The following is a 26,090-nucleotide window of genomic DNA, read 5'->3' as shown; positions in this document are numbered from 1 at the left end:
AACGTCATCTTCCAGGCCACCTGGTCAGTGGGTCAGAGTTCACTGAACAAGCAGAAATATAAAAAAATAAAGACGGAGAACTGAGGGGAAAGAAGCCTATTGCACAGGCAAAAGAGTAGAAGGTGCCCACTATTTGTGGACTGGAACAGCGAGCTTCCAAGAGACCTTCGCCTCAAATTGAGAGGAAGAAACGGAAGCATTCCCTCATCCAACTTCAGCCATGATTTGAGGTTTTCATCAACACGAGCTTCAGGGTAGTTTGGGTTGTTCTTCATGATAAGGCCGAGCCGCTCCACTTTTTCCTGCATACAGCCAGGCGCGGGAGCGCGGGTTTCCGGCGCTGGCTACGGAGGCCCCGCCCGCCCCGCGGAGGCCCCGCCCGCCCCGCAGCCCCGCCCCTCCCGCGGGGCGTGCCGGGAAGACGCGGATGTTGCGGACGCCGCGGGAGCTGGCGTCATGGTTGTGCTGGGCTTCAACTCGTTGCTGAGTCACATCCCGGCCACAGCGTGGAGAGCGGCAAGTAAGGCGCCCAGTCCCGGGGCCGAGGTCGCGGGCGGGGTCGCGAAGGCACGGATACCACGAGAAACGCGTCCGGCGGGGCAGCGGCGTGTCGCGGGCTCGGGGGCCCCGGGCCTGCCGAGCCTTCGTGTCCTGCACGGCCACCGCGCTCGTCCCCGGCAGGTCCTTCTCGCCCGAGCTCAGGGCGGGACCGGAGCTGGACAGTCGCTGGGCCCCGCTGTCCGGACGCCTCCTTCCCGGCGGCCACCGCGATGGCCACGAAGCGGGGCGGGCGTCCTGAGTCCTGGGGGGTTCGCAGGGCGCGCGGCATTTGGTGCGCGTGGAGAGTGTGGAAAAGCGGGCCCTGCGGCAGTGGACTCATCATTTGCTTATTTAGTTTATTTACAGCGTAAAAGATCTCTGGCAGTCTACAGTACTAGAAGTGGAAAAGTGCAGAATTTTGGAAAAGTGGGCCGAAGGCTAATAAGTATAATAAAAATTAGGTGAAGCCAGGAATTATTCCTGAGAAAGTATGCATGCTTTCAGTAAAAACCAATCTTGTAAAACGCATTTTTGCTGGAAAATTTTCTCAAAATATTACAGACTTAACCCACAGAGTATGCTAAGCCTAGTTTTAATTTAGGACACGCTGGAAAAATTGTGTTAAGTTGAAGACAATTCCGCCCCTCCTCCTGATGGGCCCCAGATTCCTATAAAGTTTGTTTTCCTTTCTGTAATCATCTCTCCCCAGACAGACTACCTGTTAAGTTGTAAAAATTTTAAATGATCCAGGAATGAATAATATATAAAGTAAAAGTCCCATACTGTTCAAACCTCGAGGTAATAACTGTGAAGCTCCGTTGTGTGTTCATTCAATATCCCTTTTTCACTAATGTTCAAAACTTAAGAATGAAGTGTTTCATACCAAAAATTTACATAACACATGTGAGTTGTGAAGCAAAGCCAACATTTGTGAATCCATTCTCCAGTTTAAGAAATAGAATATTTCCATTGCCAAGCGGCTACCTGCTACCTGCTTCCTGATGCAGTTGTGTAACTGCAAGCTTTTGATCTTTACAGAAAGGGCTTCATGCCATTTGCATTTATTTTACTTGCTTTTTTCACCTGACTGGTTTGAGATTCATCCATGTTGATATGTGATGCTGTAATTATTCATTGAGTTATGAGAGTGTATCATACGTTTTTCCTTTCCCCTTCTCAGTGGACATTGTGTAACTCTAGAAGCACCAGGATTGACTGCTACACATCTTGTGTACACTGTAGGTGTACTTGCACAAGGGGTTGAATTCCTGGAATATGTGGCATAGGCCTGTTCAGTTTTACAATATGATGGCAAGCTGTAAAGGCATTTTCCATTCCTACTGGCTATTTTTACTTCTACCAGCAGTATTAGAGTTCCTGTTGCCCCACATACTTGCCAACATTGGATAGCATCAGAAAATTTAATTTTTGTCTGCCTGTAGGGTGTTGAAACGGTATTTCATTACAATTTTGCGTTTCTCTGATTAGAGAAGTTAAACATCTTTTCGAAAGTTTTTCGCTTTTTTTGATGAAATATCTCTTCATTTTCTTATTGGGTTGTTTGTCTTTCTTATTTATATTCTTTACATGTATTTGACCACTATACCTTTTTTACTTATGTAAATGGCTTTGTTTGAGGGCGGAGGGAATGAAAAGTGCTCACTGAACTGAGAAGGCATCTTGAGACTGAAAAACACGGCAGGCAGGTTCATACAATCGGTGAATCAGTTTATCATAGGGTAACTTACCTGTAAAGGCTGAGAGCAGGCGGGCAACCGTCAGTAAAAATTAACAGCCGCCCCCCAAACCACCAAGCGGGCCATTGGGACAGTTTTATAGTTGACCTAGACTATGGAGGTACGTGCTTGGAAACAGGAAGTGCGTTCCTAAGATTTATGAGTAGGTAACTGGTCTTGTGGGTGCCCGGAATATGTCAGCGAAGATTTTCCTCATTGTTTGGGGACTAACAGAGTATAGAGGCCACCTGATCCGAATGATTATTGAACAATGTCGATTAACTGCTAAGCCCTTGACAACAGAGAGTGAGTGACTTCGCAGTACAGTCCTGGGTAGGGTCAGCAGAAAGCCTCTATGGGCCCAAGATGGCCTCACTTATGCTAACGGCCATACAAGCTCAAGCTCAGTTTGTGGACTGCTTTTGTTACTCTTATGGTGTCTTTTTTTAAAAAATTATCTTCAGCAGTAGACAGAATAAAATAATGGATCTGATTGTACAGTCACACAGATTCAAAGGAAAGGTGTCTTTTGATAAACAGGTATTTGTAATTTTATTATAATCTTGTCTTGATCCTTTTGTTTATTGTCTGTGCTTTGTGGTCTTTGTTAAAGCCTTCCCTACCCTAAGGTCGTAGAGATATTCTGTATTTTCTCCTCAAAGGTCTATAGTTTGGCCTTTTATATTTAAGCCTTTATGCTACCAGGAATTGATTTTCATGTATGGTGTGAGACAGGAAACCAATTTCACTTTCTTCCCATGTCAGTAACCAGTTGTCCCAGGCCCATATATTGGACCTTCCCCCCGCCCGATGTAACGCCCCTGTCATAAATCAAGTTTACATATGCATATGCACGCGGGTTTATTTCTTGGCTCTCTTCAGTTCCATTGATCTATTTGTCTGTTCCTGTGATGTAACACCTATCTTAATGACCATGCCTTTGTAACAACTCTTGATATTTAGTAGGATAAGTCCTTTCATCTTGTTTTTCAGAAGTGTCTTGGCTATTCTTGGATATCTGCTTTCCATATAAAATTCTTTAAAAAAAAAGTTCCTGTTGGGGTTTGGTTACAACTGCTCAGTATTTTTTAAGATTATCATTTTCTGATTGCTGCTTATGTATAGAAACACAGTTGACTTATTTATTGATTTTGTGTCCAGTAACCTGGCTAAATTACTTTATTAATTTAAATAATTTATTTGCAGATTTTGGTGGGGCAGTGCTAGGTAGACACAAATATTGCCTGCAAATAATGAAAATCTAGTTCTCCCTTTCTAATCTTTATATCTTTTTCTTTTCTCTTGTTTCTCTGTCCTTGCTCAGATTTCCAGTACCATGTTGAGTAAAAGTGGTGATAGGCATACTTGTTCATAATTGTAAAGGAAATATGTTCATATTTCATCATGTAATATTAGCTGTAGGTGTGCCCTTTATTAGGTTAATGAAGTCCCTTGCCATTTCTAGAAGGATTTGGGGGGTTTTTTGTTTATGTAGTTGTCTGTTTTTTAAGACAGAATAAATCTTGAAATTTACTAATTCATTTTTCTTCATCTTGTTTGTTAATTCACTTTTCTCCTTTAATATGGTGGGTTGGTGAATTATAAATTTTTCTAGTGCTGAATCACTCTTGCATTTCTAGAAAATATTCAGATTGATCAGGTTGATTATATTATTAATTTAGTGTTGGGTTTGGTATGCTAATATTTTGTTTAGAAGTTGGCCTGTAATTTTCATGTCTTGGAATTTCCTTTTCTGGTTTTGAAATTAAAGTTATTCTAGCCTCTTACAATGAATTCAAGAGTCTTCTCATCCTTTTCTCTTCTATATTAGATTTTTTTTTTTTAAGATTGAAATACTCTGTTCCTTGAGTGTCTGCTACAGATTGCCTACAAAACTGTCTAGACCTGCCCTTTTCTTTGAGGGAAGATTTTAAATTATTGGTTATTTTTGTAATGATTATTGTGGTATTTATCAGATTTTCTCTTCTAAAGTCAGTTTTGATAAGTTAAATTTTTTGAGAAAATTGTTCATTTTGTATACTTTAAATATATAGGCATAAAGTTCCTGGTTTGGGGTTTTTAAAAAACTTTTGTTCTATGTAGCTATGTACTCCTCTTTTACTCATATTATATGTTTTACCTTCTCTTGGTTTTTTTGGGTGTTTTTGTGTTTGTTGTTGTCGTTTTCATATTAGCTTTACCAAAGACTTCACAGTAGTTTTAGTCTTTTAAGAGAACCAACTTTTGGTTTTGTTGATCCTTAGTTTTATGTCTTTTATTTATGTTATTATTTTCTTCTCTTACTGTTTTTATTTTCTTTCCATTTTCTGTGGGTTCCCCTTTTTTTTAGAAGATGTGGAAATGGTGCATCTCACATGTCTTAGCTCAGGCTGCAATAACAAAGTACCGTAGACTGGGCGACTTAAACATCAAACATTTGTTTTTCACAGATCTGGAGGCTGGAAAGTCCAAGATCAAGGTGCCAGCACATCTGGTCTCTGGTGTGAGCCTGCTTTCTGGTTCGCAGATGGCTGTCTTCCTGTTGTATCCTCATGTGGCAGAGAGCAGAAGGACCCTGAAAGCTCTCATAGCCTTTCTTATAAGGGCACTAATCCACCATGAGGGCTCCACCCTCATGATCTACTTGCCTTCCAAAGGCCCCACCTCCTAATATCATCACATCAGCGGTTAGAATTTCAGCATATGAATGTGGGGGGGGTTGGGCACAAACCTTCCGTCCATAACATTGGCCCTTTTTTTTTTTTTTGAACCATGGTAATGGTTCTCTTCATATAAACAGCATATGGCTAGATTTTGGTGAGTTTTTATTTTGAAGTCCAACAGCATACCTTTTAACTGGAGAGTTCAGTCGATTTACAATTATAGTTACTGATAAAATTGGCTTTATTTCTACCATCTTATTTTTCACACCTTCTATTTGTCATACTTTGAATTCAGTGTTTGCTTTTTTCATTTGTTTCCTCTGCTAGAAAAACAGGAAAAAAATGAAGATACACACTGCTTTGGAAGATATACACTGCTTTTTATTGGTTACCCTTGAAATCTAAATGCATGCTTAAGGAAGTTGAAAGTTAATTAATACCTTTATTCTCCTCCTAAATAGTACAAAGCTTAAAAATGCTTTGAATTCACTCACCCTCCACTTCTGTTGTTCAGCCTTTTAGGGGTGTGTGTGTGTGTGTTTGTTGTGTGTATGTTAGGTGGAATTGTGTAGTAACACAAATCAATACTGTTATTGCACTTCTATACAGTCAACATATAAAACTTTTATCTTCTATTTTATCTCACACTTTATTTTTTGATCACTTTCTTTTTATAAATTTATTTTCTTTGTCATGAGAACGCTTAGGATTTACTCTTTTAACAACTTTTAAAATTTTTATTTATTTATTTATTTTTCCTGCGTTGGGTCTTCATTGCTGCATGCGGGCTTTCTCTAGTTGCATCGAGCGGGGGCTTCTCTCCAGTGTGGTGCTTGGGCTTCTCATTGCTGTGGCTTCTCTTGTTGCAGAGCATGGACTCTAGGTGGGCTCTAGAGTGCAGGCTCAGTAGTTGTGGCGCACGGGCTTAGTTACTCTGTGGCATGTGGGATCTTCCCAGACCAGAGCTCAAACCTGTGTCCCCTGCATTGGCAGGTGGATTCTCAACCACTGCACCACCAGGGAAGTCCTTGGATCAGTTTCTTAAAGTACATTGTTTAGAAGTTCCCTTTGGTGACAGTCTTGTGATAAAGTTCTGTGGTTTTTTTAAATATATATTTTATTTTTAATCTGAAAATATGGTTTTATTTCTCTCCTGTTCTTGAAAGTAGTTTCAATGGCTGCATCATTTTCTCACAGCTCTATCTCTTCTGGCTTTCATTATAGCTAATGGGAAGTCATCTGTCTAATTTTTATTCCTTTACTAGTAATGTCTTTGATCTGACTGCTTTTTTAGATCTTCCTTTAATATTGGGTTCTTCATTTTACTTTGTGTCCACGTGTTTTTTGGCTTTTCTTTTTAATATAATTTTATTTATTTTTTATACAACAGGTTCTTATTAGTTATCTATTTTATACATATTAGTGTATATATGTCAATCCCAATCTCCCAATTCATACCACCACCACCACCACCCCCGCCGCTTCTCCCCCTTGGTGTCCATACATTTGTTCTCTACATCTGTGTCTTTGTTTCTGCCCTGCAAACCAGTTGATCTGTACCATTTTCCTAGGTTCCACATATATGCATTAATGTACGATATTTGTTTTTCTCTTTCTGACTTACTTCACTCTGTATGACAGTCTTTAGATCCATCCATGTCTCTACAAATGACCCAATTTCATTCCCTTTTATGCCTGAGTAATATTCCATTGTATATATGTACCACATCTTCTTTCTCCATTCGTCTGTCTATGGGCATATAGGTTGCTTCCGTTAACTGGCTATCGTAAATAGTGCTGCAGTGAACATTGGGGTACATGTGTCTTTTTGAATTATGGTTTTCTCTGGGTATATGCCCAGTAGTGGGATTGCTGGATCATATGGTAATTCTATTTTTAGTTTTTTAAGGAACCTCCATACTGTTCTCCATAGTGGCTGTATCAATTTACATTCCCACCAACAGTGCAAGAGGGTTCCCTTTTCTCCACACCCTCTCCAGCATTTGTTGTTTGTAGATTTTCTGATGATGCCCATTCTAACTGGTGTGAGGTGATATCTCATTGTAGTTTTGATTTGCATTTCTCTAATAATTAGTGATGTTGAGCAGCTTTTCATGTGCTTCTTGGCCATCTGTATGGCTTCTTTGGAGAAATGTCTGTTTAGGTCTTCTGCCCATTTTTTCATTGCATTGTTTGTTTCTTTAATATTGAACTGCATGAGCTGTTTATATATTTTGGAGATTAATCCTTTGTCCGTTGATTCATTTGCAAATATTTTCTCCCATTCTGAGGGTTGTCTTTTCATCTTGTTTGTAGTTTCCTTTGCTTTGCAAAAGCTTTTAAGTTTCATTAGGTCCCATTTGTTTATTTTTGTTTTTATTTCCATTACTCTAGGAGGTGGATCAAAAAGATCTTACTGTGAGTTATGTCAAAGAGTGTTCTTCCTATGTTTTCCTCTAAGAGTTTTATAGTGTCTCGCCTTAAATTTAGGTCTTTAATCCATTTTGAGTTTATTTTTGTGTATGGTATTGGGGAGTGTTCTAATTTCATGCCTTTATATTTGGCTGTCCAGTTTTCCCAGAACAACTATTGAAGAGACTGTCTTTTCTCCATTGTATATCTTTGCCTCCTTTGTTGACCATAGGTGTGTAGGTTTATCTCTGGGCTTTCTGTCCTGTTCCATTGATCTATATTTCTGTTTTTGTGCTAGTACCATATTGTCTTGATTACTGTAACTTTGTAGTATAGTCTGAAGTCAGGGAGTCTGATTCCTCCAGCTCTGTTTTTTTTCCCTCAAGACTGCTTTGGCTATTGGGGGTCTTTTGTGTCTCCAGACAAATTTTAAGATTTTTTTGTTCCAGTTCTGTAAAAACTGCCACTGGTAATTTGATAGGGATTGCATTGAATCTGTAGATTGCTTTGGGCAGTATAGTCATTTTCACAATATTGATTCTTTCAATCCAAGAACATGGCGTATCCATCTGTTTGTGTCATCTTTGATTTCTTTCATCAGTGTCTTACAGTTTTCTGAGTACAGGTCATTTACCTCCTTAGGTAGGTTTATTCCTAGGTATTTTATTCTTTTTGTTGCAGTGGTGAATGGGATTGTTTCCTTAATTTCTCTTTCTGATCTTTCGTTCTTAGTGTATAGGAATGCAAGCGATTTCTGTGCATTAAATTTGTATCCTGCAACTTTACCAAATTCATTGATTAGCTCTAGTAGTTGTCTGGTGACATCTTTAGGATTCTCTATGTATAGTATCATGTCATCTGCAAACAGTGACAGTGTTACTTCTTCTTTTCCAATTTGTATTCCATTTATTTCTTTTTCTTCTCTGATTGCCGTGGCTAGGACTTCCAAAACTATGTTGAATAATAGTGGCAAGCATGGACATCCGTGTGATTTGGGACCTAGAATGTCTTTCAGTTGTGCGTGGTTTATATTCACCAACATTTTCAATATAATATTTTTCTAAATAGTCAACCACAAAAAACGAAGAACAGATTATTATATGAAATATATTAGTACGATCAGAAACTCATATTTCTGTTACCCATATAATTTTTTTTAATAAATTTATTTATTTTTGGCTGTGTTGGGTCTTCATTGCTGCACACAGGGCTTTCTCTACTTGCTGTGAGCGGGGGCTGCTGTTTGTTGCGGTGCACAGGCTTCTCATTGCGGTGGCTTCTTTTGTTGCAGAGCACGGGCTCTAGGCATTTGGGCTTCAGTAGTTGAGGCATGCAGGCTCAGTAGTTGTGCCTCGCAGGCTCTAGAGCACAGGTTCAGTAGTTGTGGTGCACGGGCTTAGTTGCTCCACGGCATGTGGGATCTTCCTGGTCCCGTGCTCAAACCCATGCCCCCTACATTGGCAGGCAGATTCTTAACCACTGCACCACCAGAGAAGCCCCCATATAGTTTCTTAATAAAAATAAATGCAGCTTTACAAGATATTTTTTTGCAGGTTTTTCTCTTTTGATTTTTAGTGCATGCTTAACTAAGTATTATTTTGAGGACATAATTAAAAGTAAAATATGCCCTGAAATATTGAAGTGGAAGTTTGAAGGCAGAATGGTCTGTAGTCTAACTCAATAAATACATTAAAATTTTAGGTAAGTGTTTTTATTTTAATATGTATAGAAATTGTTATTGATTCACAGATTCTTCTCAGCCAATTAGTATCATAAATGTGAAGTATTTTATGTAAGTGAGTATTTAGATGGGAGAAGTCTATATTCTGTAAGTCGTTGTAGCTTTCTTAATACATTCAGTTGTATATTTATTTTCTTAATCCTTGAATTTTGTTGGCTGAAGACTAATCTGCATTACAGTTGGACATTCAGACAATCAACAATGTTGCTAGACACTGAGATATATGCAGTGGACGTGCAAATTAACAGCCTGATGTACTATTTTGAAATTGTTAATGCAGTTTGTATGTAATGTTAACTTTATGTAATCTTACAAACATGTCAATGTAAATTCCAAATTGGCTGTGGAGGGTGTATATATATATATATATATACACACACATACATGGAGACATATATACATACAAATACTTGTGCATATCTATTTGCATGTGTGTATATGTGTGTGTGTGTGTATATATATATAATTTTTAAAGCGGGGGGTTGGGTGATGTAGTCATTATTGGAATATGAATAAAATACATGTAGTGAAAGAAAATCCTAACTACGTGTAATGCTATCAGGAGCTTCCAGATAATTCTATAATAAGAATAATAGATACAGTCTGTCACTGTGCTAAGTGCTTTGCCTGAATTGTCCAGTTTAATCTATTTAGTAACCTCATGAGGTAGATACTGTTATATTCAATTTAGAGGGGAAGAAATGGATTTAGAAAGGGTAAATAACTTGACAAAGGTCAAACAACTAGTAAGTATTTGATTTAGTTTCTTATTGCTGGTGTAACAAATTACCACAAACTTAGTGGCTTAAAAATCCTTACAGTTCCAGAGGTGAGAAGTCTGAAATGGGTCTCTCTGTGCTGAAACCAAGGTGTTAGGGTTGTGTTTCTTCTGGGTGCTCTAGGGGAGAATCTGTTTCCTCCCTTTTCCATCTTCCAGAGGCTGCCCAAGTTCCTGGACTTGGTGGCCCTTTCCTCCATCTTTAGAGCCAGCAACATCATCAAGTCTGTCTCTCACTGCCACCTCTCTGGTTCTCTCTTCCAGTTCTCTCTTCCCCTTTTAAGAACCCCTGTGATGACAGTGGACCCACCCAGGTAATCCAGGACAGTCTACCTAGTTCAGGGTCATCTGATGAGCAACTTCAGTTCCATCTCTTACCTAATTCTCCTTCACCATGTGACCTAGCCTGCACATAGTTTCCAGATATTAGGTTCTCACCCTCTTTGGGGGCCATTACTGTGCCTGCCACAGTGGTGTGACCAGAACTGGTACCCACCTCTGTCTGCCTCTAAAGCTCTTCCTTCAGGAAGTTGAAGACCCCAACCCTGAGGTCATTTTTCAGAGTGGTTTTGCCCTTACTGAACATTATCTCAACAAGGGTTGGATAACTTTCATAATACTGAAAGTTTACCTTTCTCATTGTAACCTAGAAAGTGAGCTCATTTATAAATTGCAGGTGCCCAATATAGTTTAAGATGTTTAATTGGCAGAAAAAGAGGGGCATGATTAGGATTTAAATATAAGAATACTAAATACAGTGCCTTGTGACTTACAGAGATTTAAATAGTAAATATTGTCATTGAAAAGTTCCTACTACTTAGTTACTCTTAATGATCTGATTCCTGGTATTTTTGGCATTGCTTCAGACAGGAATCCATATTTTATTTTATTTTATTATTTAATGTTTTAAAAATAAATCTATTTTATTATTTATTTTTCTCCTTGTTGAGTCTTCATTGCTGTGCACAGGCTTTCTCTAGTTGCGGCGAGCGAGGGCTACTCTTTGTTACGGTGTGCGGACTTCTCATCATGGTGGTGTCTCGTTGCAGAGCACAGGCTCTAGGCGCGCAGGCCTCAGTAGTTGTGATGCATGGGCTCAGTAGTTGTGGAGCGTGGTCTCTAGAGTGCAGGCTCAGTAGTTGTGGCACACGGGCTTAGTTGCTCCGCGGCATGTGTTATCTTCCTGGACCAGGGCTCGAACCTGTGTCCCCTGCATTGGCAGGCGGATTCTTAACAACTGCGCCACCAGGGAAGTCCCAGGAATCCGCATTTTATATCTGTTTTTGCAATTTTGATAATGGTTAACTAACTCATTTCAAAGCTCTTCTTTTCAAACTGATAGCATTGGTTGCCTCCAAGGAAAGGAACTGGCCGTCTGAAAGATAGGGGCAGAGGGAAGGGTTGTCACTGTGTGTCCTTCTGTACTTTTTAATTTTGATAACTGTGAATATGTAAGCTTAACACAAGTAAGTAAAAGTGTTACATTTTGAAGTAGAATAAATGAACAGCTCCTATTTTTTCACTGTCTTCGCTCTGCTAGGATCACCCATTCTGTGTCATTCTTTGAGGAAAATAAGTTCTCAAGGAGAAAAATCCAAACCCATCAAACAACCCCTTAAGAATCCAAAGTTACCAGAAGGTCGTTTTGATGCACCAGAAGATTCCAATTTAGAGAAAGAACCACTGACAAGTGAGTAGAGTAAACCTCCTCTCTTAATTTTTGGTCTCAAAGAAAGTGTTTCTGTCATTTAGAAGCAAATGAAAGGAAGGAAGCATGTTATTGTTTATAATTCTTCATTGACAGTAATAAAGAACATTTCAACAATGAATAAAATTACCATACAGTAAGTCCTCTATATACAAACGAGTTCTGTTCCGAGAGCACATTCGTAAGTCCAATTTGTTCGTAAGTCCCACAGAGTTAGCCTTGGTACCCAACTAACACGATCGGCTATATGGTACTGTACTGTAATAGGTTTATAATACTTTTCACACAAATAATACATAAAAAACAAAAACAAAGAAAACATTTTTAATCTTACAGTACAGTCCCTTGAAAAGTACAGTAGTGCAATACAACAGCTGGCACACAGGGGCTGGCATCAAGTGAACAGGCAAGAAGACTTACTGACTGGAGGAGGGAGAGGAGGTAGGAGATGGTAGAGCTGAAGGATTGTCAGCAATAGGAGACAGAGGGCAAGCTGCACTTTCACTCACCCCTGATGTTGATGGAATGCACGTTCATATCTTTGAAAGTTTGCATCATGAAGGTTCGTATGTAGGGGACTTACTGAATTGACTGTCAGTATGTATGGGTTAAAAAAAAGATTTCCAGGTCCCTGGTAGTGATTGATTATGTTTGATTAATTTATTTATTACACCCCATTATTCGCATGGCAAAATATATGAATTAAGATGCAAATAACAGAAACTTACTTGAACAGACTTAAGCAGAAGGTAGGGTATGCTGTTATTAAGGTACAGGGAACAAGTGAGGCTCCCTAGGGCAGTAATGCTGATGGGCCTTAGAAGAAGACTGGGACCTCAGGACTAAACACTGTATGGAAACCAGGGTGTTCTTCCTTCTCTTGTCTTTGGTACCTACTCTTCATTGTTTTCTGTCTCCATACTCCCTTCTGAGTCCACTGGGCAGAAAGTAACTGCTCCTAGTAGCTACTCAGTTCAAGAGAACAACAAGACTGAAAATACAATTTCTTAGTCCTGATTTCAGATTCCTTAAGAAGAGAGCTCCTTGGCCTACCTTGGATCAGATGTCCACAGCTAAATCAACCAGTGGCCAGTGGCCTGGTGAAAATGTGGTTGTTCTCACTGTAACTACATGGCTGGGGAAAGAGAAGGGGATGTTTTGGAGAATAAAGAGGTTTTTGGGCGGGAGAAGGGATGCTAGACTAAACATTATTTTGTATTCAGTATATATAAAATTTGTTTCATGTCTTAAAGCTTTTTTTTTTAAGTACTACTTTATTTTCATGCTATATCCTTTTGTACCTTTGAATTGTGGAAAATGTGCAGATATTAGCTATTCAAAAATAGCATTTCATACAGCATAAATGTAAACATACCACTTTGAAACTTTGGCAAGGCTGCCCTGCTTGTCCGGTTTTTCCAGTCTCATGAGCGCTAACCCATCTATGAAGTGAAGCATCCTAGGCAAGAAGATACCAGTAGAGGATACAGGGACCTGTGTCTGGAATTCTTCCTAGAATATAAAAGCGTTGGGGGTTTGCTCATTCATTAAATATTTCAGATTATAGCACTCTACCAAGCCCAATCTCATAACCAGATCAACCAGCCAAGGTGATGGAAGCTTTTAAAAAGTTGCCATTAATCTAGAGGTAAAATTTCTCTTCAAAGGTTTTAGCTAAGCATAAAAATCTGAGAGGAAATACTTCCTTAAAATGTCTCACACAAAAGCAGCAGTCTCAGAAATAAACACTCACGTATATGCTTGATTAATTTTTGACATGATTGCCAATACCATTCAGTGGCGAAAAGGACAGTCTTTTCAATAAGTGGTGCTGAGAAAACAGGATATCCACATGTAAAAGAATGAAATTGGACCCCTTACCTTACACCATATTCAAAAACTAATTCTAAATATGTCAAAGACCTAAACTTAAGAGGGAAGACTGTAAAACTCTTAGAAGAAAATTGGGCAGGCTCTTCATGTCCCTGGATTTGACAATGATTTCATGCATATGACACCAAAAGCACAAGCAACAAATGTGAAAATAGATAAATAAGACATCAACAAAATTAAGAAATTTTGTTCATATGAGAACATTATCAAGAAAGTGAGAAAAATAACCTACAGAATGGGGGAAAATATTTGTAAATCATATATTTGAAAAGAATTAATATCCAGAATAAAGAACTCCTACAATTCAACAACAACAAAAACAACCCAATTCAAAAATGGGCAAAGGGACTTCCCTGGTGGCGCAGTGGTTGAGAGTCCGCCTGCCGATGCAGGTGACACGGGTTCATGCCCTGGTCCGGGAAGATCCCACATGCTGCGGAGCGGCTGGGCCGGTGAGCCATGGCCTCTGAGCCTGTGCGTCTGGAGCCTGTGCTCCGCAACGGGAGAGGCCACGACAGTGAGAGGCCCGCGTATTGCAAAAAAAAAAAAAAAAAAATCTACATATGGAACAATTTCACTGGAAACTAGCAGAAAGACCCTGGTACAATCAAGACTGTAAAAAAATATCCACACATAATTGGGTAGGAAGGGAAGAAAAGTGATCAGGTCAGGACCTGTGCCCCTGGGAGAGGACTCGGAAGAAAATGGAGAATCCATGGCGGAGACCCACCATGGGCAGTGAGTGCTGAGAACCACAGATTGGGTGCCCTAGTCCTGGCGTCCTCCACTGGGGAGACGAGCCCCCTTGGCCGGTTGGAGGGCAACTGGGACTCCCAGGAGGGCAGAGGGACCTGGACTCCGCTTGTGAGGAGGGTGCACGCAAGCTTGGCCCAAAGGCAGGGCAGAGGGAGGTCTGCTCCAGCAGCTGCCAAGTCCTGCGGCGGCCTCATCATGCACCCCAGCCCCAAGCCAAGCCAACTCTCTGGGGCAGCCACTACCAAGAGGAAGACTCAGCCGTGGGACACAGCGGTGACCCAGCCCCAGGGTGGAGCCTGGGAGGGGTAGCGGCAGCCATTGTCGGCACCTACTCAAGTGGCACAGCAGAAGCAGCCCAGACCTCTGACAGCAGCTGGCCTGCCACAGCTCACTCCTGGTACACGCCGAGAGTCCACACGGGCCCCCCGCAGCGCTGCAGTGTGGCGCCACAGCCAGATGGAGGTGACGGGCTGGGGGGCAGTGATCAGCTGAGAGGGTCAAAGTGGACTTGTACCGAGGCTGCATCTGAGTGGAGCATGGGAAACAAATATGTGCACCTGAACAGGCAGTGAAGCAGAGACAGCTCAGACCTCTGTCTGAGGCTGACATGAGCGGAAAGCCCACACAGGCCCCACTCACTTCAGCACTTCCTGCTCTGGGACAAGGAGAGAGGAAAAGACCCACTTAATGGGAACAGAGCCAGCTCATGCCTGACCCTCAGGGTTTCTGCTCCAGCAACCTGGGATCAGACCCCACCCCTGATAGGACAGTGACAGCCACCTAGCAGAGGGGAAGTCCTGCCCCACACCTGGCTCCATCTCTAGCCCCTCCACCAGCAGGCCCACCTCCTACCAAGGAGATAGCTGTCAGCACACCCTGAGGAAAGACATGATTTGCGTCCATGTCAAATTCAGTTCTCCCACAAAAGGCATTGGGCACACGCAGTCTGTATAGGGACACTCCTACATAAGAACACTCCTTCAAGGTAACTTTCACCTAAATTCACAGAGGCAGGAAAAGTTAAGCAAAATGAAAAGGGAGAGGAACTCCTCTCAATTGAAAGAGCAGTAGAAAACCCCTGAAAAAACCATTAATGAAACAGTTGACTAGATAAAGAATTCAAAGCATTGGTTATAAGAATGTTAACTGAATTAGGGGGAAGAATACATCTACACAGCAATGTTTTTTAACAAGGAACTAGAAAATATAAAAAAAGACCCAATCAGAAATGAAGAATTCAATAGTTGAAGTAAAAAACACACTAGAAGGAATGAATAATGCATAAGTGATCTGGAAGATAGAATAATGCACATCACCCCATCAGAACAGCAAAAAGAAAGGCAATTTTTTTGTTTTTTTTTTTTTGCGGTACACGGGCCTCTCAGTGTTGTGGCCTCTCCCGCTGCGGAGCACAGGCTCTGGACGCGCAGGCTCAGCGGCCATGGCTCACCGGCCCAGCCGTTCCGCAGCATGTGGGATCTTCCCAGACCGGGGCACGAACCCGTGTCCTGTGTCGGCAGGCGGACTCTCAACCACTGCACCGCCAGGGAAGCCCAAGAAAGGCAGTTTTAAAAAATGAAAACAGTCTAAGAGATCTCTGGGATAACATATAAGGAGCCCAGAAGGAGGAGAGAGAGAGAGAGAAGGGAATTGAAAATGTATTTGAGGAAATTGTGACTGAAAACTTCCACAATCTGAAGAAAGAAACAGATATTGAGGTACAGGAAGAGGGTCCAAACAAGATGAACCCAAACAGATGCACACCAAGACATATCGTAATTAAAATGGCAAAAGTTCGAATTCTGAAGGCAGCAAGAGAAAAACAGTGTCATACACAAGGAAGTCCCTATAAGTCTGTCACCTGATTTCTCTGCAGAAACTTTACAGGCCAGAAGGGAGCAGCACGACATATTCAAAGTCCCGAAAGGGAAAACCTTCAACCTAGGGTACTCTATTCAGCAAGATTATCATTAAAATAGAAGGAGTGATAAAGGGCGTCTCAGATAAGCAAAAGCTAAGAGTTCATCAATACTAAACTTAACTTAAAAGAAATGTTGAAGGGACTTCTCTGGGTGGAAAAGAAGTAAGCTGTAGGAAAGGGGAAATCCTGATAGGAAAGGCAAATATATAGTAAGGACTGAGGATCAACCACTTAAATACGCCAGGACAAAGATTAAAAACAAAAAATTGTAAAAGCATTTGGTTAACTGTTGCCTGCAGTGACCTGGGACATAGACCCCACATACCTAATGAACTTGTAGCTGTAAGGGAAGGGCTGGAAAACTGAACCTTAATAATATCTGTTGGTTGTTACTGACTGTTTGGCAAGGAATTAAAGAGATGAACTTAAAAAAAAAGTGTAGCAGCAACTGTAACTACAATAAACAGTTAAGAGATAAACATGAAGATCTAAAATGTGACATCAAAAACATAAAATGTAGGGGAGAGGTGTAAAAACTGTAGATCTTTTCAAATGCATCTGAACTTAAATGACTATCAGTTCAAACCAAGTAGATATAGTTACAGGTCAACATATATGAATCCCATGGTAATCACAAATCAAAACTACAGTAGATAAAACTAAAAAGAATACAAGCATACTACTAAAGAAAATCATCAAACCACAAGAGAAGAAACGAAAAGAAGAAATGAACAAAGAAATAGAAAAACAACTAGGAAACATAAAATGGCATTAACTATATACCTATCAGAAATTAAATGTCAAAGAACTAAAAAATCAAAAGACATAGGGTGATGAGGCCCTTCTATTTGCTGCCTACAAGAGACTCACTTCAGAGCCAAAGACACAGACAAAGTGAGGGGATGGAAAAAGTTATTTCATGCAAACAGAAATGACAAGAAAGTGGGGGTAGCAATACTCATATCAGATAAAGTAGACTTTAAACAAAGACTGTAACAAAAGACAGAGAAGGGCATTATATAATGGTAAAGGGATCAATACAAGAAGAGGATGTTATCATTAACATAAATACTTGGAACAGGAGCACCTAAATATATAAAGCAAATACTAACAGACAAAAAGGGAGAAATTCACAATAATAGTAGAGCACTTTAACACCACACTTACATTAATGCACAGATCATCCAGACAGAAAATCAATAAGGCAACACTGGTCTTAAATGACACAATAGACCTCTTGGACTTAACAGATATGTACAGAACATTACATCCAAAAACAACAGAATACACATTATATTCAAGTGCACATGGAACATTCTCCAGGATAGATCACATGCTAGGCCATAAAACAAGTCTCAAAAAAATGTGAGAAGATAGAAATTATATCAAACATTTTTTCCGACCATAGCAGTATAAAACTAGAAATCAATTACAAAAAGAAGAATGGGAAAAGAACAAATACTTAGAGACTAAAACAACATGCTACTAAAAAACCAATGGGTGAATGAAGAAATCAAAGAGGAAATCAGAAAATACCTCAAGACCAAAGAAAATGGAAATTCAACACTCCAAAACCTATAGGGTGCAGCAAAAGTAGTTCTAAGAAGGAAGTTTATAGCAGTACAGGCCTTTCTCAAGAAAGAAGAAAAATCTCAAGTAAACAACCTAACCTGCCACTTAAAAGAATTAGAAAAAGAAGAACAAAGCCCAAAGTCAGCGATAGGAAGGAGATAAAGATCAGAGGGGAAATGAAATAGTGATCAACAAAACAATAGAAAAGATCAGTAAAACCAAGAGCTGTTTTTTTTAAAAGATGAACAAAATTGGTAAACATTTAGCAAGGATCACCAAGAAGAAAAGAGAGAAGACCCAAATAAAATAAGAAATGAAAGAGGAGAAGGAACAGCAAAAACCACAGATACAAAAAATCATAAGAGAACACTACTAACAGTTATATGTCAATGAATTGGACAACCTATAAAAAATGGATAAATTTCTAGAAACATACAACCTGTCAAGACTGAATCAAAAAGAAATAGACAACTTGAACAGACTGATCACTAGTAGTAAAGTTGAATCTGTAATTTAAAAACTCCCAGCAAACAAAAGTCCAGGACCAGACAGCTTCAAAGGAGAATTCTACCAAACATATAAAGAAGAGCTAATACCTAACCACCTCAAACTATTCCAAAAAATTGAAGAGGATGGAACACTCTCAAATTCATTCTACAAGGCCACCAATAATTACCCTGATACCAAAACCACACAAAGACACTACAAAAAAAGAAAATTACAGGTCAATATCGATGAATATAGATTCTAAAATCCTCCACAGAATATTAGCAAACTGAATCCAAAAATATATTAAAAGGATTGTATATGATGATCAATTTGGATTTATTCCAGGGACACAGAGATTGTTCAGTATTTGCAAATCAATTAATGTGATATACCACATTAACAAAAGGAAGGATAAAAACCAACTGATCATCTCAATAGATGCAGAAAAACCATTTGACAAAATTCATTATCCATTCATTATAAAATTCTCACCAAAGTGGGTATAGAGGGAACATATCTCAACATAATAAAGGCTATTTATGACAAATCCACAGCTAACATCATATTCAGCAGTAAAAGTTGAAAGCCTTTCTTCTAACTCAGGAACAAGACAGGGATGCCCACTCTTTGCCCCTTCTATTTAACATAGTATTGGAAGTTCTAGCCACAGCAATCAGACAAGGAAGATAAATAGGTATGCAAATGTGAAGGGAAGAAGTAAAACACTGTCATTATTTGCAGATCCATGATACTATATATAGAAAACCCTAATGTCTCCACCAAAAAACTATTAGCACTAATAAATGAATTCTGTAAAATTGCAGAATACAAGATTAATATACAGAAATATGTTTCCTTTACATACACTAATAATGAACTATCAGAAAGATAAAGTAAAAAAAAAATCCCCATTAAAATCACACCAAAAAGAATACAATACCTAGGAATAAACTTAAAGGTGAAAGACCTGTACTCTGAAAACTATGAAACAATGATAAAGGAAATTGATAAAAGAAATGGAAGGATATCCTGTGCTCTTGGATTGGAAGAATTAATATTGTTAAAATGGCCATACTACCCAACGCAATCTCCAGATTAAATGCAATCCCTATCAAAATACTCATGACATTTTTCACAGAACTAGAACAAATATAGATTCATATATTCATATAGGTTCATATAGAACCACAGAAGGCCCCAAATTGCCAAAACAATCTGGAGGGAAAAGAACAAATCTGGAGGTGTCAAGCGCCCAGACTTCGGACTATACTACAAAGCTACAGTAATCAAAACAGCATGGTACCGGCACAAAAACATACACATAGATTAATGGAACACAATAGAGATCCCAGAAGTAAACCCATGAACCTTTGGTCAATTAATCTTCAACAAAGGAGGCAAGAATATACAATGGAAGAAGACAATCTCTTTAGTAAGTTGTGCTGGGAAAACTGGACAGCTACATGTAAAAGAATGAGATTAGAACATTTCCTCACACCATATACAAAAATAAACTCAATGGACTAAATATCTAAATGTAAGACCTGAAGCCATAAAACTCATTGAAGAGAACATAGGCAGAACACTCTTTGACATAAATTGTAGCAATATTTTTTTGGATCTGTCTCCTAAGGCAAAAGAAGTAAACAGATGGGACCTAATTAAACTTAAAAACTTTTGCACAGCTAAGGAACCGTGGACAAAATGAAAAGACAACCTGTGAATGAGAGAAAATATTTGCAAACGATATGACCAACACAGGGTTAATATCCAAAATATATAAACAGCTCATACAACTCAATATAAAAAAACAGTCCAATCCAAAAATGGGCAGAAGACCTGAATAGACATTTTTCCAAAGATGACATACACATGGCCAACAGGCACATGAAAAAATGCTCAACATCACTAATTATTAGAGAATTTCAAATCAGAACTACAGTGGGGTACCACCTCACACTGGTCAGAATGGCCATCATCAAAAAGTCAACAAATAATAAATGCTAGAGAGGGTGTGGAGAAAAGGGAACCCTCCTTACACTGTTGGTGAGAATGTAAATTGGTGCATCCAATATGGAAAACATTATGGAGGTTCCTCAGAAAACTGAAAATAGAACTACCATATGACCCAGCAATTCCACTACTATGTACATATCCAAAGAAAATGAAAACACTAATTTGAAGAGATACGTGCACCCCAGCCTTCATAGCAGCATTATTTACAATAGCCAAGATATGGAAGCAACTTAAGCGACCAACAGATGAATGGATAAAGAAGATACACACAAACACACACACACACACACACACACACACACACAATGGAATATTACTCAGCCATTAAAAAGAATGAAATTTGCAACAGTGTGGATGGACCTCGAGAATATTATGCTTAGTGAAAAAATCAGAGAAAGACAAATACTCTATCACTTACATGTGGAACCTAAAAAATAAACAGTGTATATAGCAAAACAGTAACAGACTCACAGTATAGAAAACTAACTAGTGGTTCCCAGTGGGGAGAGGGAAGGGGGGGCCAAGATAGGGGTATGGGATTAAGAGGTACAAACTACTGTGTATAAATTGGATAAGCAACAATGATATATAGCACAGGGAATTATTGCCTTTATCTTGTAATACCTTTTCCTGGAGTATAATCTGTAAAAATAACTGAATCACTGTGCTGTACACCTGAAACTAATACAATATTGTAAATCACCTATACGTCAAAGAAAATGAATGAGTGATTAGACATTGTTTAAGAATTGGGATTCTTTCAAATAGCTGGTTCCTCTCCTGATCTTCCTGTGTACAGATCAGTACAGTGTATGTACTAAGAGCAAGACTGCAGCCAGAATGTGTGAATTCAAACTCAGTTTCATCACTTAGTCTCGTCTTCCTCATCTATAAAATGGAAACAATAATTGTTCCTGTCCCAAAGGATTATTATGAGGGTTAAATGAATTAATATGTATAAAGTCCTCAGAATTGGGCCTGACTCAAAACGGAAAATCCTATTATGAACATACACTGTTAACAATAATAACAGCTGTTATGCCCATAAATGGCAGTTTCCGGGAACCAGTTGCTGAAGCCAAAACTGTATGATGAGGAAAATTAATACTCATAGCTAAAATTATTTGAGCATTCTTATGTAGCTGGCACTGTGCTAGACCTTTTACATGCATTTCTTTTTTTATTTCTCAAGATAGTAAGGCAGGTATGATGGTTGTACCCACTTCACTGTTAAGAAAAATAAGGCATTGAATCAAAGTAATCTTGTTTCAAAGCCTTCCAAACCCTGTGGATTTGTACTCTATTCTCTGCACCCCTTTCCTTCTGTTCTAACCCAGCCACTCCTCAGATGAGGGCCTGAGAGTCCTCTGAGAATTCTAAGTCACTAATGCAGGAAATAAAGTAGATTGGATATGAAGATTGGATGCTAAAGTGATTTCTCAAACTGGGGAGAGGAACCACTCTCTGGGGAGAGTTTGTTTAAGGACCGCATAGTAGTAGCCTCATCAGTAGCATGCAGCCTGTTAACTGTCAGCTCTGCAGCCTCGTCTGCAGAATTGACCATAATGCTTTTCCCATCTCCATTGACTGCTTTTTTTTACATCTCTGTCTTTCTTCAGAATTTCCAGATGATGTTAATCCTGTTACCAAAGAAAGAGGTGGACCCAGGGGCCCAGAACCTACCCGATATGGAGATTGGGAACGAAAAGGACGCTGTATTGATTTTTAAGCCACATATTCGTTAACTTCAGTATCTTTTTCTGATTGTGTACATCTGAATTAACTTATTTTTGATTATTTTCTTTCTGTATATCCTTTAAGTCATCTAATTTCTATAATGTGTTTAAAAATATATTTGATAGCTTTGGAAGAAAATATGCTGTTATAAATCAGGAAAGAGGAACTATTAGCACATTAATTTTAATTTAAATGTATTAGGATATTTAAGTGATGATTAGAGCTGCAAACTTTTATTTCATCATGTTTCAGTTTATCAGTTGCTTATAAGATACAAATGTAAGTAAAACAACGTTTTTTTAAAATAATTTCATTGCCATGTGCTAGGTAATAGTGACTTTATAAATGTGAGTTAAGTAATGCATTATAGTTCTGTAAGGCCACAGTAACAGCAGAAAATCTTTAACTCTGGAGCCAGATCACTTGGGTTCAGATCCCAGCTCCACTACTTACTAGCTTATGTGACCTTGGGTAAGTTATTTAACTTCTCTGTGCTTCAGTATCCTTATGTGTAAATTGGAGATAATCCTAGTTCCACCTCGTAGGACAGTTGAGAAGATTAAATGAGTGAATACATGTACACCACCTGGAGCAGTGCACACTAGAAGAGCTGAAAGCAGTTGCCTCTGGAGGCGAGTTGGGTGGACAGGGACTGCGGTTTCTCATTAGACGCTTTTTCTCTCTTAAAATAAATGAATATGTTAGGTACTATTTTAAGAATTTATACAAGTTCATTGGGGAAATTTAGAAAACAGTATAAAGAAGAAAACAAGAATGGTCTATAAAACCTCTACATCTGCTTACCCTTTGACGTATTGTCCTTCAGTAATCTAAGTAAGTATACATGTTTTGTATACTGTTATCCTAACAATTTCGTAGTGAAAATGATGTTTCACTATTTGAATCTTCACTTTCTTAATCACAAGTGATGTTAAACACTCTTCTCTATGTTTATCAGCCTTTTGTGTCTTCTGTTAATTGCTTTTTCTTATCTTTTGCTCATTTTCTGTTGGATGTTGGTCTTTTGTTATCAATTTATATGAGACTTTTGCTTTTCACTTGTGCTTATTTATGTTGAAATTTTTCTTATTTTTGTGGCGTCAGTTTTTTTTATCTTTGTGTAACTCGGTCTCTGTGACCTTAATGTACTAATATCCCTTCACAAGTTCCTTGGTGGTTCCTGTCCATGATGAAGTCTTAAGTTCTGTGTCCTTCCTGTTCTGACCCTTTACATCTGTTCAGGCCCCTCCTTCCCAGTCAAGCCCCACTACTCACAGCCTCTTAGACGTGTGGGTAGATAAACATGCCTTCTGCCTGAAATGCCCTCTTCTTTACTGTCTGCCTAGAAAACACGTATCAAGCTATACCTCACTTCCTTGACTATCTTTTCTGTGTCATTTCCACATTCAACTATTACAGACATACTAACTTGTTTTAGAATTAATTTTCAATTCTGCATCCTCCATCAGTCCGTGGGCTTCCCTATCTGTCTTATATTCCTGACTTATTTCATTCAGTTTTGTACCCCCAATTGCAGCATGGTGCTGAGCATTTAATAAACACTCAGCAAACGTAGGCTCAATTTTGAATCATCCAGCAGAACTCCACAATGGCCCCCGAGATTCCCTCTCCCTGGTGTGCATGTGAATATGATGAGATAGTCATTCCCTTGATTAAGTTACATTATATGGCAACGATGATGGAATAGTCATTCTGGGGCTCCAGTTACCTGTGTAAGAATCCACTGTAGCCAACTGGAGGAAGGTTCTCCTGCTGGATTTGAAGAAGTAAGATGCTCTGTTGTGAAAGTGCCATGGACTAGCTCCTGAAGGCAGCTTTCAGGAGCTGAAAGCTCCCCTGCTGACAGCCAACAAGAAAACAAGAACCTCGGTCTTCTTGCAGCCACAAGCCTCTGAAGTCTGCAAACCACATGAATGGGACTGGAAGCGAATTCTGAGCCTCAGATGAGATCCCAGCTCCAGCCGACACCTTGATTTCAGCCTGGTGAGGCCCTGAACAGAGGACCCAGCTACCCAGTACCCAGACTCCGGACCCAAGGAAGCTGTGAAAAATGTTTGTTGCTTTAAGCCACTGGGTTTGCAGTAATGTGCAGCAACAGGAACCTGTTACAGTATTCGAGCTGCTATTACTAGGGCATTGGCCTTGAATCTCAGGAGCAGTGACTAGGCTGGTTTAAGACCTGCAGTTTGATGAACTGGATCCTTGTCTTCATTATTTGTACACAAAATTCCTCTCAGACCTGCTTTGCCAAACCGTTGCCCTGTCTTTCTTAGTAGAAACGAAGCCCTACTACCTTGCAGGCATTCTTCCCAGTGCCACCTCCCTAGTGATCAACAACTAAGTTGAGTTCCTGCTCGCAGGTTCCCTCTTGCCATGTTCTGTCTGCACATGATACCACTCCTGCTACTTTATGGCGAGTCTCTTTCCCTGTGGGACCGCATGTGTGTGAACTACACCTATTTACTGTGACATTTTTGTGTGCAGTGTCAAGCCTGCTGGACTGACCTTCCTTCAACACCTGCAGCCTGGTCTCATTCAGTGCCCAGAAGCTGGGATTGTTTCCTGCTCACAATGTCCCCTGTAATAAGTTTCCTGGCCCGGTATTCTAGAATTGGGCCAGCTGGGTCCCTCAGGCGAGATAAAATAATCCTAAATCAACCTTAAACTGCTATAAGAATGCCCCGAATTCTTTTAGGAATTTATTTATAAAAGAGTAATGCATTTTTCTTTAAACCACCCAAAATACTAAAAGATTTGGAATCTTCTGAGGTTTCTAATTTTTTTTCTTGGGGGGGGGGGTTGTTTGTTTGTTTGTTTTTTCGGTAGGCGCGCGGGCCTCTCACTGTTGTGGCCTCTCCCGTTGCGGAGCACAGGCTCCGGACGCGCAGGATCAGCGGCCATGGCTCACGGGCCCAGCCGCTCCGCGGCATGTGGGATCTTCCTGGACCGGGGTACGAACCCGTGTCCCCTGCATCGGCAGGCGGACTCTCAACCGCTGCGCCACCAGGGAAGCCCGGTTTCTAATGTTTATAAGAGACAAGTAGCAAAAAGTTCCCCTTGGGTTGCAGGGGCATGGGATTAGAAAAGGTAGGCTGCGGTTAAGGAAGATGAAGTGGGGCAGGTCTAGCCAGGGTGCAGCCCAAGGGGAGACAGGAGGGCTGGGAGGCTTTAACCCAGAAACAAGCTTGGTCACAAAACGTCTGAGACCGGTCCTGGTTTTAGCGTAATTTTTATAAGGATGTAAGCTGAGCCACAGGCATGGCCCTCATGTCCTGCACATGAACCAAGAACTTCAGGCTATGTAAGGCTGACCCCACGTACTTTTAGAACCATTAAATTCACTTAAACTGCCCACATTATTTACATTTAATCTTTATTGAGGAAATCTAAAGAGAATTACTAGAAATGGGGATCGGCTTCAGCAAGTGCCAAAATAACAGAACAAAACTCTTTACCACGTTCAGATACTTTGCAAAATTTATACGAGTAATTAAAATGTAAAAGGCAAGAAGAGTTTCAGACAAGAATAACGTTGACATTTTCAGACGCGCTGCCGAAGCGAAGCTCCTCACCTGGCACCGAGCAGGCTGGCTTGCATGATCAGCAGTGAGGGGTGAGCTGTTGAGGACGGCCTGCCAGGGCCCCCGCCACCTGCCAGGCCCCTCCGCTGCAGGCCCGCAGGCAGGCCTTGTCTCCACTCGGGTCGGGTCACCGAAAAGATGCTTCAGCGTGAAATGTCATAGCTGTTTCAGTCATTGAAATGCGAGATAGTTCCCGCTTTTCTTCACAGTGGACATACTAGATAAATCTTTCAGGGCACACTCAGAACCAGTTCAACACCTACATATCATGGTTTAATTTAAGCCCTCTCCTGAAATTTGCTTTTCCCCGGTCTTTCCCCACTACACTCTCCGATACTCCTCACATTCGAGTCACTCCCGAAGGCCCCCACGGTCCTTACTGGTCACAGTTGAAGGTATTAAGGGGCGAGTTAGCATGTGTAGCTCATTAAAAGGTGTTAATTATTTTTAAAAATTTATTTATTTTGGGGCTGTGTTGGGTCTTTGTTGCTGCGCGCGGGCTTCTCATTGTGGTGGCTTCTCTTAT

The 26,090-nt window shown here is 40.0% G+C and overlaps 1 protein-coding gene across 6 annotated transcripts; it reads left to right on the top strand.

The window, feature by feature from the left end:
* Positions 1–390: 390 nt before the first annotated feature.
* SDHAF4 (succinate dehydrogenase complex assembly factor 4) lies at positions 391–24,747 on the top strand. Of its 6 annotated transcripts, none has more exons than XR_010933871.1 (5): positions 391–520; positions 11,411–11,560; positions 21,845–21,975; positions 22,381–22,433; positions 23,865–24,747. XR_010933871.1 is itself a non-coding variant. In XM_067702868.1 (4 exons), the coding sequence occupies exons 1-3, from the start codon at positions 457–459 to the stop codon at positions 21,952–21,954; spliced, it is 324 nt and encodes a 107-aa protein (XP_067558969.1). In that variant the 5' UTR covers positions 391–456; the 3' UTR covers positions 21,955–21,975; positions 22,381–24,747. The 6 variants fall into 6 exon arrangements, 3 of the variants coding, with proteins under 3 accessions (XP_067558969.1, XP_067558970.1, XP_067558968.1); XR_010933872.1 differs by having other exon boundaries at positions 22,377–22,433; XR_010933870.1 differs by having other exon boundaries at positions 21,845–22,433.
* Positions 24,748–26,090: the final 1,343 nt, after the last annotated feature.

The sequence above is a fragment of the Pseudorca crassidens genome, chromosome 13 (assembly GCF_039906515.1).
Source record: "Pseudorca crassidens isolate mPseCra1 chromosome 13, mPseCra1.hap1, whole genome shotgun sequence".
NCBI classification, from domain to species: Eukaryota; Metazoa; Chordata; class Mammalia; order Artiodactyla; family Delphinidae; genus Pseudorca; species Pseudorca crassidens.
This window is presented reverse-complemented; position numbering and strand designations above follow the sequence as displayed.

Bases quoted from the DNA above. Each gene is read 5' to 3' on its own strand.
- SDHAF4 (XM_067702868.1), top strand. From the start codon at position 457: ATGGTTGTGCTGGGCTTCAACTCGTTGCTGAGTCACATCCCGGCCACA. The intron at 521-11,410 runs GTAAGGCGCCCA...TCGCTCTGCTAG, and splicing joins CACAGCGTGGAGAGCGGCAA to GATCACCCATTCTGTGTCAT. The intron at 11,561-21,844 runs GTGAGTAGAGTA...GTCTTTCTTCAG, and splicing joins AGAGAAAGAACCACTGACAA to AATTTCCAGATGATGTTAAT.